Source organism: Hyperoodon ampullatus (genome assembly GCF_949752795.1).
Source record: "Hyperoodon ampullatus genome assembly, chromosome: 7".
In the NCBI taxonomy this organism is placed as follows: domain Eukaryota; kingdom Metazoa; phylum Chordata; class Mammalia; order Artiodactyla; family Ziphiidae; genus Hyperoodon; species Hyperoodon ampullatus.
The window spans coordinates 41,264,718-41,280,485 of record NC_136920.1 but is presented as its reverse complement, the minus strand read 5'-3'; the positions used below and the strand labels follow the sequence as shown (position 1 = coordinate 41,280,485).

At 40.1% G+C, this 15,768-nt stretch overlaps 1 protein-coding gene across 1 annotated transcript in view; it reads right to left on the bottom strand.

Moving 5' to 3' along the window:
- The window catches only part of SLC36A4 (solute carrier family 36 member 4), a gene marked incomplete at its 5' end in the record, with an annotated part of 41,700 nt that extends 32,779 nt beyond the window's left edge, over nt 1-8,921 (bottom strand). The window contains one exon of the mRNA XM_079709258.1: nt 8,870-8,921. Coding sequence (XP_079565384.1) covers nt 8,870-8,921 — 52 coding nt within the window. The remainder of the gene's footprint in view (nt 1-8,869) is intronic.
- Between the last annotated feature and the right edge of the window lie 6,847 nt (nt 8,922-15,768).

Sequence of the window (15,768 nt, the reverse complement as noted above, 5' to 3'; positions counted from 1 at the left end):
GAGCACAGGCTCTGGATGCGCAGGCTCAGTGGCCATGGCTCACGGGCCCAGCCGCTCCGCGGCATGTGGGATCTTCCCGGACCGGGACACGAACCCATGTCCCCTGCATCGGCAGGCGGACTCTCAACCACTGCACCACCAGGAAAGCCCTTTCTTATTCTTTTACTATCTTGTTTATCAGTTTTAAATGGTATCCTCTGACTTCCACCTATACAACAATTAATGGTCTAATTCTACTTTTGCCTTTCTGTGTCTCTTATTCTCTCATCTTTCAGTTGTATTCTTTTTGTCTACTTTGGCAATATACAAAATGCTTTACATACTGTTGTTCAATCATGCCCCCACTCATGTTTTAGACCGAAATCTACAATCAATGTATTAAATGCTTGTGATCAGTCCTCTGCCAAAGTTTCCTCAATCATCTCTTGGCTGGAAGAAGTTCATTCTCCTGTAGAATGTGCATCAGAACCACCTGCAGGGCTTGCTTAAACACAAATTGATATACTCCATGCCAAAGCTTCTGATTTTAGCAGGTCTGAGGTGGACCTGAGAATACACATTTTTAACAAGGTCCCAGGTGACTCTGATGTTGCTGGTCTGGGGACTACACTCTGAGAACCACTGCTCCAGTAGATTGCTCAGGAAGGACTCATGGGCTCAGTATTCCCTGAATTTTTGTATGTTTTAAGCTATATTCTATAGCCTTGATATGAAGGACAGCTAGATAGAACATCCTTGGCTCACACTTTCTACCCTTGAGTTTCTTGGAAAATGCTGCTCTACTCTTACCTTACTTTGTATGCTATTCTTGAGAAGTCTGATGTCAGACTAATTTTCTCAGCCATTACGTAATTTGTTCTTTTTGCTTGAGCTCCTGAGGAATCTTCCCTTGTTTTAAAAGTCTAATGGTTTTATTATGATATGTCTTAGGGTTGAGCAGTCTGAGTCAAAAGGGTACAAAGTGGGTCTTTTTGATATACAGATATAGGTTTTCTTTATTTCTGGAAGTTTTTCTTGGATTGTATCTTTACGCATTTGTTTGGTTCAAATATTTTGTTTTTCTTTTTTAGAGATTCCAATTACATGCTGGATCTTTGTTGTCTGTCTTCCACTTCAACTACTTTCTCTAGAACCCTTTTACTGTCTTTCTTTACCTCATTTAAATTCTTCTTTGAAATTCAATGACTTAAATTTTCATTTCAATATATTTCCCTTAGACACCTTGTAATTTATTCTTTATTTATGATTTCTCCTATTGCTAGGCATTTCATGGACAGGGATCCTAGTTTGACAGTATTTCCTTCTGTTAGCACAGTGAAGTTCAGTTTATTTAATGGATGATGTTGAGTTATCAGGGGTCATAGGGAGTAACTGGCATGTCTTCTGGATCTTTTCCATTTCTGCAGAATATTCAATTTCCCCCCTGTTACTTTCCTTCTTCTCTTTACTTCCAGGGATCTGAGGGGCATCTCAACTGCTTTTTCTCCTTCTCCTCCAGAGGCAATGTTTTGCCAAGGCTGCCTCCTCTATTCCTGCTAATGTTCAAATTCCTCCCCTGTATTACCTGTATTCCTGGAATACAGGAATACCCTGTATTCCTTCCCTGTGAATTACCAACTCCCCGACCTGACCTCTGTTTAGACTTTTAACACTTTAGTTTAGATTTTCTCTTTCTAAGGGAGATTTTCACTGTGCTTCTTCCAAGCCTCCTGCTCCCCTCTCCTCTTTTCCACAGAGATTCTAAAGACTCCTCCTCCACTCTCCATATTTGCAGAAGCGACAAGAGCTCTGTTTGAAATTTTGTTTATTTTTCTATTTACAGATTATTTGAAGTTTGTGGTATCCTTGGTCTCCTATTAATGCTTTAAGAATAATTTCATGAATGTGTCTACTTGTGCTTCTTGTTGAATTAACAGGTTTTGGGGGAGGATATGTGGAGAGATTAGGATTTAGGCAGCTGCCATTATCCCAGTGCTATTTGGAACTCAGCACAACAGTTTTTCACAAGAGTAAAGTTATGCTTTAAGATACTGAAAGATGGGCCTCCCTGGTGGCACAGTGGTTGAGATGCAGGGGATGCAGGTTCATGCCCCGGTCCGGGAAGATCCCACATGCCGTGGAGTGGCTGGGCCCGTGAGCCATGGCCGCTGAGCCTGCGTGTCTGGAGCCTGTGCTCCATGGCAGGAGGGGCCACAACAGTGAGATGTCCACGTACCGCTAAAAAAAAAAAAAAAAGATACTGGAAGATTCTTTAGCTTTGTAATAATATACTTTGAAATCAGGAAGCGTGATCAGCTTTGTTCTTTTTCAAAATTGTTTGGGATATTTAAGGTCTTCTATAATTAAAACATTATGATATTGGCATAATGACAGACACACAGACCAATGGAACAGAACAGAGAGCCGAGAAATCACTCTATGCCACTGATCTTCAACAAGGGTGCCAAGAATACACAATGTGGAAAAGACAGTGTTTTCAACAAATGGTGTTCAGAGTACTGGGTATCCATATACAAAAGAATGAAATTGGATTTTTATCTGATACCATACACAAAAATCAACTCAAAATGGATTAAAAGCTTATATGTAAACTTGAAACTGTAAAACTTCTACAAGAAAACATAAGAGGAAAGGTTTAGATATTGGTTCTGGCAATGATTTCATGAATATGTCACCAAAAGTACAGTTAACTAAAGCAAAAATAGGTAAGTGGGACTACATCAAACTAAAAAGCTTCTGCACAGCAAAGGAAACAATCAACAGAGTGAAAAGTCAATCTAAGGAATGGGAGAATATATTTGCAAACCATATATCTGATAAGGGGTTAATTTCCAAAGTACATAAGGAACTCCTTCAACTCAAGAGCAAGAAAAACAAAAACAAATAAAAAAGGGAACCTAATAACCTGATTAATACATTGGCTAAAGATTTGAACAGACATTTCTCCAAAGAAGACATACAAATGGCCAACAGAAAAGATGCTCAATGTCACTAATCATCATGAAATGCAAATCAAAATCACAATGAAATGTCATTTCCTACATGGTAGGGTGGCCATTATCAAAAAGCAAAAGGCAAAAAAGCAACAGGTAAAATTAATTTTAATAACATTTTATTTAACCCAATATATCCAAAATATTATCATTTCAATGATAATGTAATCAATATAAAAATTATTAACCAGATATTTTACATTCTATTTTTCATACTAAGTCTTAGAAATCCAGAGTGTATTTTACAATTACAGCATATTTTAATTCAGACAAACCATATTTCAGATCAGATACACATATGGCTAAAGGCTACCATGCTGGACAAAAGTAAAGTTTTGTGCAGAGGCGTGACATGATCTGAGTTATATTTAAACCAGGATTCCTCTGGGCCTATCTTTTCATGTAGAAAATGAGAGTAGTAATTTCTACCTCACCGGGGTTTTGTGATAGTGAAATGGGATAATATATATGAAGCATAGAGCCTCGTCCTTGGCACATAATAAGTAATCAATAAATATTAGTTTTCTTCCCCTTCCTACATAATGAAATATTAGAAAACAATTTTGCTTTACAGGATTTTAAAATATAAATCTGACATGAAATTAATTCATTTACTACTAATAATTAATAATTCTGAGCACTTATGCGCTACAAACTGTGCTATAATACTGAGTATGCATACAGACAAACTATGTTATGCCAGACAGAAGGAAATTGAGACTAGTGAAGGAGACAAATACTTAAAAACCTAACATTGGATAAACTTTAATAGAGGTAAGAACATATGAAATAAAACAGGAATATTCATGCAAAGTAATTAAAAATTACAAAACCCAACTTACATTACACATAAAGTCTATTACTTGCCAATGTCTTGCCTTTGGCCAAATATTGAATTGGACAGCTCTGAAAAATGCTTATGATTACTATAGTTAAGAATTAACAATGCTTTATACGGTGTTAGAGAATGTTCTGATTTCATTCTTTTACACGCAGCTATCCAGTTTTCCCAGCAGCACTTACTGAAGAGACTATCTTTTCTCCATTGTATATTCTTGCCTCCTTTGTCACAGATTAATTGTCCATAAGTGTGTGGATTTATTTCTGGGTTCTCTTTCTGTTCCACTGATCTGTGTCTGTTTTAGTGCCAGTACCATACCGCTTTAATTACTGTAGCTTTGTAGTATAATCTGAAGTCGGGAACTGTGATTCCTCCAGCTCTGTTCTTTTTTATCAAGACTACTTTGGCTATTTGGGGTCTTTTGTGTTTCCATACAAATTTTAAATGTAATTGTTCTAGTTCTGTGAAAAACGTCATTGGTAGTTTGAAAGCGATTACACTGAATTTGTAGATTGCACAATGGAATACTACTCAGCCATAAACAAGAATGAAATTTTGCTATTTGCAACAACATGGATGGACTTGGAAGTCATTATGCTAAATGAAATAAGTCAGACAGAGAAATGCAAATACTGTATGATATCACTTATATGTGGAATCTAAAAAATACAACAAACTGGTGAATATAACCAAAAAGAAGCAGACCCACGGATATGGAGGACAAACTAGTGGCTACCAGTGGGGAGAGGGAAGGGAGGAGGGGCAATAAAGAAGTAGGGAGTTAAGAGGTACAAACTATTAGGTATAAAATAAGCTACAAGGATATATTGTACAACGTGGGGAATATAGCCAATATATTATAGTAACTATAAGTGGAATATAATCTTTAAAAATTGTGAATCACTATATTGTACACCTGTAACTTATATAATACTGTACAGCAACTATATTTCAGTTAAAAAAAGAATTAACAATGCCTTATAAAATAAAACATTATTAATCAATGGATATCAAACTACCTAGACAAAATTATTTCTATTTACAAATAGAAAAATATAAATGAATAAGAAATACTAGCTTCAGTCAATATTATAAACCATACATTATATACCATATGTATACATTAATGGTGCATACAACTGGAACATTCTTAGGCAGTGCTTTATATGCTCTCTTATATTGCCCAGGCAATTGTTTCAACCTGAATTTTCTAACCTAAAATCAACCTAAATTTCCAGCTGTTGTCAGAATAGAGAAAAATCACATTCATTTAGCAATATGTATTGAAACCTTTAAAATGTTTATCCTTTTCACCGAGTAATTCCACTTCTGCAAATCCAGTGTATGGAGAAAAGGATTTCTGCACAAAGATCTTAATCAAAACACTATAATGAAAATTTGGAAACAACCTAAATGTGCAACAATCAGGAAACTGCTAAATTCACTACAGCAGTGGTCCCCAACCTTTCTGGCACCAGGGACCGGTTTCATGGAAGACAATTTTTCCACGGACTGGGAGGGGGAGGGTGCAGCGATGGTTCAGGTGGTAATTCAAGTGATGGGGAGCAGCAGATGAAGCTTCACTCGCTCACCTTCCAGAGGTCTCCATCCTCTTTGAAATAAAGTGCAGATCTTAAGGAAACCTGTATCTTAACAACTCTACCAGTGCTTTTCACACAGACACCCAATTTTTTAAATTATTTTTTAAATTAAATAATATTTGGTCATTGTAGAAAATCAGAAAATATAAAGATAAGCAACATTTTTGAAAATAAAATGACCTCATCACCTAGAAACTACTGCTGGCAACATTTTAGAGTATACACAAACACATACACTCACTCCAGTATATTTTCATTCAGTTCCATGGCTTTAAATATTATCTACGTGATGATGACTTCCAAATTCATATCTCCAGCCGAGACATCTCCCTAACTCTAGACATAAATCCACCTGCCTACTCGACATCTACACTTTCATATCTAATAGACATTTCAAACTCAGCATGCCCCAAACTGAACTCCTGATCTTCACCACCAAACCTGCTCTTCCTGGCTTAACCCATCTCAACTGGCTATGGATTACTGTATAACAACTTATCGCTGCCATCAGGATGCCTCAGTTCTATGCAATGTGGGCCCTTCCTTACAGTTGCTTGAGTATCCTCGCAACACGGCAGCTGCCTCTCCCCAAGTAACTAATCCAAAAATGAGAGCCTGGCACAATGCCTTTTAGGACCTAGCTTTGAAGTCAAACATCATCACTTCCACCATAATCTATTCAATAGAAACAAGTTACTAAATACAGCCCACACTCAAAGGGAAGGAAATTAAGTTCCTCCTCTTGAATAGAGAAACATCAGAGAATTTGTAGACGTATTATACAACAACCACAACATCTCATTTGATGGCAATTTCATTCTTCTAGACACTCAGGTCCCTGGAGTTATCCTTGTCTCTGTCTCACTCTCACCCCTCATCTAATCTGTTAGGAAATCATTCTCATTCTCCTTTAAATATATATCCAGAGTCTAACCATTTCTCTCCACTCCCACTGCTGCTACCACTACTGCTGTGAAGGACTTGTACACCTGTCTCCTGAATTGCTGAAATACCCTGCTTCTACTTTAGCCCCTTACAGTGCACTCTTCACACAGTGTGATCCTTTTAGAATTCAAGTCAGATCATGTCTCTCCTCTGCTGAAACCCTGCACTGGCTCCCCATTCTCTCAGAGCAAAAGCCAAAGGCTTCACATGGAACTGCAAGACCCCTACATCAGAGGCCTCCAACGCCCAGGCTGTGGACTGGTACCCGTCCACGGCCTGTTAGGAGTCAGGCCGCACAGCAGGAGTTGAGCGGCAGGCGAGCAAGCAAAGCTTCATGTGTCGCTCCCCATCGCTCCCGTTACTGCCTGAACCATCCCCCCACCCCACCCCCCACCGTCACCGGGTGGAAAAACTGTCTTCCACGAAACCAGTCCCTGGTGCCAAAAAGGTTGGGGACCGCTGTCCTACATAATCCGGCCTCATCACCACCTTGATCATTCTGCTTCGGCCTCCTTGCCCTCCTCACTATTTCTGTCTTTACTCCAGCTGTTCTTTCTGCCTAGAAGAGTCTTTCCTCAGATATCCACTTGGATAATTCCCTCACCTCTTCCAAGTCTTTGCTCAAGTCCCACCTATTCAATAAGGTCCATTCTGACTACTTTATAAAATGCTATAAACTGCCCAACTTGTCCCACGCTCTCTCCGGATTTCCCTTACTCTGCTCTTTTTTCCATAGCACTTTTAGCCTAATGTACTTTAAATTAACTGATAATTGTCTTTACTGTTCATTGTCTGCTTCCTCTTACTAGAATATAAGTTCCATGAGAGCAGGAATCTTGATCTGTGTTGTTCACAGATGTATCACAGATGTATCCCAAACGCCTAAAGCAGTGCCTAGCACATAGGAGAAGCTCAACGAATATGTGTTGAATTAATGAAGAGACATAACTTTAAAAAATTAAAATAATTTAGAAAACTTTTTCAGTTAGTAAAAATACATATGGCAAACATCTTCCCATATGACTTTAAAGGGCTATTCAGTATATGACTACACGGCTATTATCACAATTTACCTAAACAGTTTCCTTTAATTGGACATTTAGATAGTCACCAGCTTTTCTCATTTATAAATAACGTAATGAACATCTATTGATATGTTACATGACTTATTTCCTTGGGAAATATTTCTAGAAGTAGAAATGCTGGGTCAAACGATGTGTGCATTTTTAAGGATAAGTATATTATACTGCTTTTACCAGCAATGCATGAGAATGCACATTTTCCCACCTCCTAAGATGGGTTATTAAAGAATTTAAAACAGATAAACCTGGATTCCTATCTGGGTACTGCCATTAATGACCTTAAAATTATTCTATCTATAAAACAGGGATAATAATTGCACCTACCTCCCCATTGTTGTGAAGATTAAAGGAAACAAAACATATGTAAAGCACTTACACTGCTCGACACAGTAAACATTCAATAACATGTTACGTTTATTTCTACCATTACTGTGACTTGAAAGAAATCAACTGCAAAGTGCCCTGCACATTATTACAAGACGGCAATCTGTTACTATAATAAAGTATTTCTTTAAAGCTCAACTTCTTTTTTAATCATTTAGCAACGAATTACGAATATTCCTAATACAATGCATCTAACTGGGAGGAACAATATTATTACTACCTCGATCTCTATTTTTGTTTTCCTTTTGACAGCGGGAAACCATAAACAAAGTTTTGCATTCCCTGTCGCCAAGGAGACAAGACACCAGAGGAAAGCAGGAAAACAAACTCTGCCAAGTGAGCCAACTACACGTCTTATCTCAGTCTGGTCAGCACGTCCCGCTCGCCACTCCTGGGGTGGCAGACGGTAAATTAAGGATTCACCAGGGACTCCGAACAGGGCTGCCGTGTCTGAAAAGCCAAACTATGGCAACTTCCTTAAAGCATCGTTGGAAAAAAACAGTGCGAGTCACAGCGAAGGCTCTGCGTTGCCTTTGAAACGTACACCAGCGCACGCCACCCGTCAGCGCGCGCGCGCGCGCACACGGACACACACGCACATTTTGACGCCCTCTGTAGGGCCTAGCTTTTCGCCTGACCCAGCTCTCAGATCGGAAAACTCGTTCCTGTGCAGGTGCTGACTCGGAGGTCAGTCACCTCCTAAGCCTCGGCTCAACCCAAACGTCCCAGGGAGGTTTGCTTTGATGGTTTTACATTCAAACCTACCCCAGACCCACAACCCCAAGAACCCTGACCCCCAAGAAACCCCAATAATGACCGGAAAGCCACTCCGCGTTTCTCCCTGTCTAAGGACAGGAAACGCAAACCCGGATGCGTGGGGCAGGGTGGGCGGCCGCCCGGGCGCCCGCACCGCCCCCCGACCCCCGGCCGAGGCCGAGCGCGGGCTCGGGGCCTCGGCGCTTCCCGCGGACGCGCATCCCTGCGCCACGTCGGCCCGCGCCCCCGCCCGCGCCCAGCACTCACCGAGCTCTTCGTGCTCAGCCGCCTCGGCCGCCGCCGGCGCCGCAGCTTCCATCTCTCGGGGGTCTCCAGGACGCCGCCGCCCCGGGACGCGCGCTCCTACCGCTGCGTGGCCAAGGCCTCCCCAGCTGAGCGGGAACCGCGCCAAGCCCGGCGCACCGCACCCGCGCGGCGGGGAGCATGCGCAGTGGGGCGGCCCGGCCCGGCCGAGGCGCCGGGGCTCGAGGAGCCTTCCTGGGGTGCTGGGTTGCGGCCAGTGAGCAGCGCTCGGGGTAGAAGACCCGAGTGAGAGGAGGTCCGGCTGCAGAAGGGCAGGGTAACGGGAGAGGAGGGATGTTTTGGACATAACTGGGGGTAGTAACTTAGAGCTGGCGGAGACCCAGGCCTATAGCTCCCTGGTGGGGATGGGGGTGGGGAGGGTGTCTTTACAGATGACCACGAGCTTAAATTCCAGGACGCCATCTACTTGCAAGGCTTTAGCATTCTGCAAGGCACCTTGAAGAATGCAAAGTAGGAGGGAATTTGCCCCATCCATGTTGGAGTTCTGACTACTTGTTTTTCCGTCTCTATGCCTCTATTTAGAGATAGAGGGTGCCCTCAAGTAGCGTTTCATTTAGTCAGATAGTTTCACTTTAAGGATTTTTCAGTGCCCTTCAGATACTTGACGTTAGCCGCAGTGTTGAAAGGAAATTAAGGTTAAGAGTAATTATACTGATGCAGTGTCAAATATTCTTAAGCACTGTACATGCATTGTCTTATTTAATTCAGATGACAAGCCTGTGCGATAATTCTAATGTGTATTTTTACAGATGTGGGAACTAAGCGCACAGAGCTAAGTAACCTGTCCAAGGATAACAAAGTAGTAAATGGCAAAGCTGGAATTCTATCTGCAGCCAGAGCTGGGGCTTTCAATATGCAGCTGGCCCCTCAGGTGGGTACATCAGTGGATGAAGCAGGCTTTTGGATAGAATGAAAGTGCTTTAATTTTGAAATTGCTCTTTTTTTTTTTTTTTCATTTCATAGTTCTTTAAAGCCAGGACATAAGACTTTTTCTTTTTGTCCGTTCTATTTCAGTAGGGTCTTCTGAGGAAAGTTGGTTTGTTGTTGTTTTGATGGGGGGGTTGTGTCTGATTTCTAGGATCACTGATATAACTACATGGTGATAGTGATAAATATTTAAAATGCTAAGATTTAAAAAGTATGCAGTTACATAATATCTGTATCTTTCCTCCTGTTGCATCTTTTGTGAGTTTTACTAGTGGTTTGCCAAAACCCTTTGTTTTCCTTAAATCAACGCCAGTCATTCACAGACATACACTTGCAAGCCCCAAAGAAAGGTTTTCTGTAAAATGTTCCTGACACATAACACAAATGTAGGGGAGATAGAGAAAAAAGAACTGTATCGTGGTGGATCATAACTAGAGGAATAGTCCATAAGCCGTTTTGGGGTGGGGTACCTAGTTACAGATCAGTGGGAGAGAAGACAGGCATCAGATAGGTAACTGTCCAAGAAACCACCCATTGTAGTGAGAACACTCGGGGCAGTGTCTTGAAAGAGCAACATTATCCTTTGAGTGTTAAAAGGGATCAAAAGCCATTGTCCTCTAATCTCAGCATCAGGAAAAGCAGATCTGTCAGTGTGGAAGGGAAAAAGGTCTGACCTGTAATGGAGGCCTGGGCTGAGGCAGGCAGCCAGACTCAGTGTTTTTACAGACTGATACGGAGATAAGCCAAGTGATAGGGATGATCATAAAATTCAAGACAATTATATGGTTTCATATTGCACTACTTGAGAAGATATTTACTGTGACTTCTGCTCCAGATCTTGTAAATTGGAAGAGGGTATAGGGAAAAGCTGTATTAGAATAAAGACATTATAAAGAATCTGACTATTTGAACCCTGGCGATTCCTTTCTTTCTTTTCCTCACTTTAACTTCCTGGATCATATGTCAATTACTTCCTCCTTTGTAACTACCATACTTTGTTCATATCTCTGTTGTAACATCTCTCCCTGTGCATTATAATTATTTCCCTGTCCGAGTCTTCTGCTGTACTGTGAATGCCTGCAGGAGAGAAGCTGTATCTTTGTCTGTGTCTTTGTCTCAAAAGGCCTAGCAGAGTGCCCTGCATGTATCAGTGGTTCAGTAAATAGGTGTTGAAAGTTGTTGAATATAGCCTCATGGATACATGAAGGGAAATATTTAGAAAGCTTTAATTTATTCAAACACATTTATGGAGCACCTCCCCTGTGCTGGGGACTATGCTAGAGTCAGGGTCTATAATGGCAAAGAATATTGGTATGAACTGGAGTTCATAGTCTAGTATAGGAGGATGCAAAAGAAAAGAACTAAACAAAATATTAACTATGTAATTACAATGTTGGTGAAGAAAATAGTAATAGGGTGCTACTGGAGAAACTACTTCGGATTGAGTAGGCAGGACAGTCTTCTCGGAGAGCATTTAAGCTGACACCTCAAGATTAAGAGTTAGATGTATGCAGGGAGAAAAGCAGTTCAGGCTGTGAGAATAGCCTTCACCATTTCCCAGATGGAGAAACGGCTGTGTTTCAGACATGTTGATTTGAGACACCTGTGGAACATCTAGATAGCATCTTTTATACAGTAGTTAGATCTCAAAAGTTTCTTCGTGTGTAAAATAATATTTCCAACCTCACAGTTTGTTGTGAAGATTTAATGAGATAAAGTATTTAGAACATTAGTCCATTGCCACAGAAAGCATCAAGTAAACTGAACATATTAATTAGGAGTTTTTTATTGTACTAGAGAGAGGGACCAGCTTAAACTAACTTAAGACAAAGGGGGACTTTAATGAGGGTACTGAGATCCCCAGGACAGAGATTTGACTGGGGTCAGAAACAGCTGATTTTGATGCCTCTGAGACTCTGTCTCCTTCTCCTGCCATTGCTTTTCTCTGTGCACCTGCTTGTATATCTGTGCAGGTTTTTGCTGCAGAGGTCCTCTGCTTCTCAGGTTTACCTGGCAGGAAACATGGTTCCTAAACCCTCGCAATTTCTGTAGTTTACAGTTCAGGTGTCCAGAAAGACACTAGTTTCTTTTTTTTTCAGTTTCAGTTTTTAAATTTCTCAGGAAAGAACTGTGATTAGATCAACTTAGATCAGGTTCTCACCCCAGACTGGTAAAGTGAGGGGTGAACAAAGTCATATATGTGGTAGGTACTGATGAAATTATTGCGGATGACAGTGTGAAGAAGGTAACAGTTTCCAAAAAAGAAAAGCTGAGCAGACCAAATCCTCAGCATTTACTCTGTTTTGATTCCCCTCTGTGTAAAATATTATTTATTATGTATCTTAAATGTTTTACCCTCTTATGTTTTCAATGTATATAGAGATAATTTCTCACCATCTTCTAATTAATATCCACCTTAATGACTTCTGTATTCTGTTGAAGAATTTAGGAAACATGCTGACCAGCACTGGTCCTCTTAAGAGTTTCTTTGTTGGAGTAATTGTTGCTGATAACCATACTTTTATTACCAATAAGTTTGTTTTATTTAACTCTTTATGACTGATTTAGTAGATTAAAATTAACTGAAAACTGTGCCTAGGGGAAAGAGAATGCAAGTAGTACAAGATAACTAAAAAAACCTGATATTCTCAAGTAAAAATTTTTTAAAAGATAGTGCATCCATAAAACAAGAATAGAATGCCACGGAAAAAGGAATGTTCATGGAACAAAAAGTAGAACAAAATGACAAAAAGAAAGGAAAATAGAAAAAATAATAAAATTAAGGATTCATCTAGCAGGTCCAAGGAGAAGGAAAAATCAAAGTAATAATACAACAGAATTTCTCAGAATTGAAGGGTATTTGTTTCCATATTAGAAGGATTGCCCAGTACAACACTGAATGCCCAGTACAGCAGATTAAAACAGACTTAAGCCAAGACATATCTAAATTGTAAAATTTTAGAACACTGAAAATAGTAGGGAGATCCTAACAGCTTTTTGAGATAAAAAAATGAATAAATAAAAGGTGAGGAAGGGATCACATTCAGTTGCAGTTGCATCTAACTGCCCAGTAGTAACAACAAAAGCTGGAGGACAGTGGAGCACTGCATTACAACTTCTGAAGTAAAACACATCCAACTTAGAATCTGATAACTAGCCAAACTATCAATCAGATGAAAGTATAAAATAAACACATTTTAAGATATATAAGAGCTCAAAAAATATACTTCCTTCTCTTAGAACGCATGGGAGGAATGCTCCATCAAAATTAAGGAGTAAACCTAGGAAGAAGTAGACATGGGATCCAGGAAAGCAGGGATCCAACATAGGAGAGGTGAATCCCAAGAAAATGCCAAATGCTAGGGTCCCAGTTGTGCAGCAGTCCTAGAGAGTAAGCAGTCTAAATTGGGGCAGGAGAACAGAAGGTACCAAGAAGGGATACCTTCGAACACAAAACATTGATAAAAGAAATACAAGTACAGTGCTCCATTTTCCTTGACAGTGAATAATATGTGTCAAGTCATAATAATAAAAACACAAAACATAACTTTAACAGAGAATGTATTACAACTCTGTTTGAAGATGTGGGTGTGGTGGGGAGAAATATTCTCTATGAAGGCTGTGTAAAAGAGCTAAATTCTCACTTTTCAGAGTTGTGAGAAAATAGATATCTAAAGCTGAAACATCAATACTACTGTAAGAGTGTTATTTACAGATACGGAGGTAAATACCAAATGAAACTACCAAAGGAGTTCTAAGTGGTTGCCTCTTGAGAAAGGGAATTGTAGGGAGAACTGGTTTTTCATTATGTCTTGTTTGATTCTTTGAGTACATGATAAAAACAAACACTAAATTTACAAAAAGGGAAAGTCATGGTCCCTGCCAAACACTAATTTTTGTCAAGACAGGTATTCAAGAAAGTCATCTATATGTGAAGTTTATTATTTTTTAAAATTTACGTTTTCCTGTTCTGTAGTTGATTTCAAATACTTCATTTTTAATGTCAGTTATCTCTGTGACTGGGGAGACAGCAGTTTCAGAATTTACATTTGAATGACTGGGAACGACTGAAGAGAGGAGATTTTCTGAAAAGTCCTTTGAAATTTTATAGTCAAAATGAGAGGGACCCTTCTTGAGAAAGACTGCTGGCCTACAAGAAATAGAGTTTTTAAATATCAGTTTACCCAACTACTGCTACATCCTGCTTTTAGATTATTTATATGCAAAATTGTATCACCGTCATAAATTATGTCTTTTTGTCATTTGGATTGGGAAAAAGTAAATTCTCCACACAACGTGGCATTTATTGAAGACTCTGAATTGAATACTTGTTTCATTAATGGGCCTAAGAAGGACTCCCTAGAAAAGCTTGACACTTCAGGACAAAGGGAACCCAAATGAACTGAGTGTCAGTGGAATTACCATTAAATCCCAGATCGACCACACTTAGGGTCTTTTCCCAGAAAGCTGAAGCAATACAGTTAAGCTTGTGCTTGAAACATGTACCACTGAGCATACAAGACAACATTATCGGAAAAATCCTCTTGACAATAAGCAGACAACTGAAATACATTTCTGAAAATGTTCAGAAAGTCTACATTTATAAAGCTTTGAACATTTCTGAAAAATTCTTGGATTATTTGCCACTCACCCCCACAAAGGTAGAGCTAGAATTTGAAACCTGATCTGTGTATTCTTTTCTTTGCTGTAATAATTATAATTACATACCACCTAGGCACCAGGCAAAATTCTGTGTGCCTGAAAGCGTTCTCCACTTGTCTTCCGTTTCCCCCTCAGATCCTCTTTGCCACATTTTCCATCCTGTTCTGGGCCCCAGAACAGGAATGCTTCAATGGGCCTCCAATTGGTTTTGAGGTTTGGAGATAGTGGAAGGAGGTCGATCCTAGGACAGAGGTGAAAGAGGTCAGGAATTCATTTTTCTGGTACCCTCCTTACTAAGTCCCTACAGGTTGGCTGCATCCCTCTAAGAAAGTCACAGCTTCTGTTGGGCAGCCCTCTCCAGGGTCCCGGTAAACACTCCTTCTTACTGCCTTTCCAGGCATAGAGTCAGGAATGTTCCTCTTCCCCACTGCCTGCCCTCGGATACTACATCATCCCCTGTTGATGTTCTTGAAAAACTGCCCATATCATTGTAAATAGTTCCTCTCCTCGACTCTCCTCAATTAGCGCTTTGTATGAGTATGTATGCATATGCCAGCTGTTTCCTGGTGAGACCTTTATAACTGCACATACATAATCTCATTTATTTCCCTAAGAAGACTTCATGTATTATCTCCATTTTACAAATGAAGTAACTGAGAGTAAGAGAAGTTAAATGATTTGCTCAAAATCCAATAGTAGTGTCAAGTTTCAACTACACTGTCTCCAGAAACATTTATTCAGACGATGGGAAATCGCATCCGTATCCCAGAAAGTTCTTAAAATTTGGAATCCTGTATGGCTTTCATTACCATCTCAATAACTTTCTTGGGGGTGATTATTGATTCAGGCCAATAATTGTCAGGTAGGAGGGCAGCAGTTAGTGAAGCAGCTGTTGCCTTGATTTTGGCGAAACACTCAGGCTTCTGACCAAAAGAATAAAGCATGCTGGGTAGAGCAGTACATGGGTACCAAGTGAGGGCCCCTATCATATGTCACTCACTCTGCCTATCCATCTGTCATCTCCAGGCTCTTCCCCTTTCTTCAGGGCTGTTAAGTTGGGAATAGAATTTTCTGCAGTCCCCTCCTCTCATCTTCCCTCCCCCATGTCCAGTTCCTGGAGGGCCCTACTGAGGATATACTGTCCTAGGGCTGTATACTAAATTGTAAATTATCCTGGAAAAATTGTCCATCGAGGCTCCATTTTTCTTCTATTTGGCAGTGGGGCAAAGATGGGGTTAAAAAGAGGGGGTAAA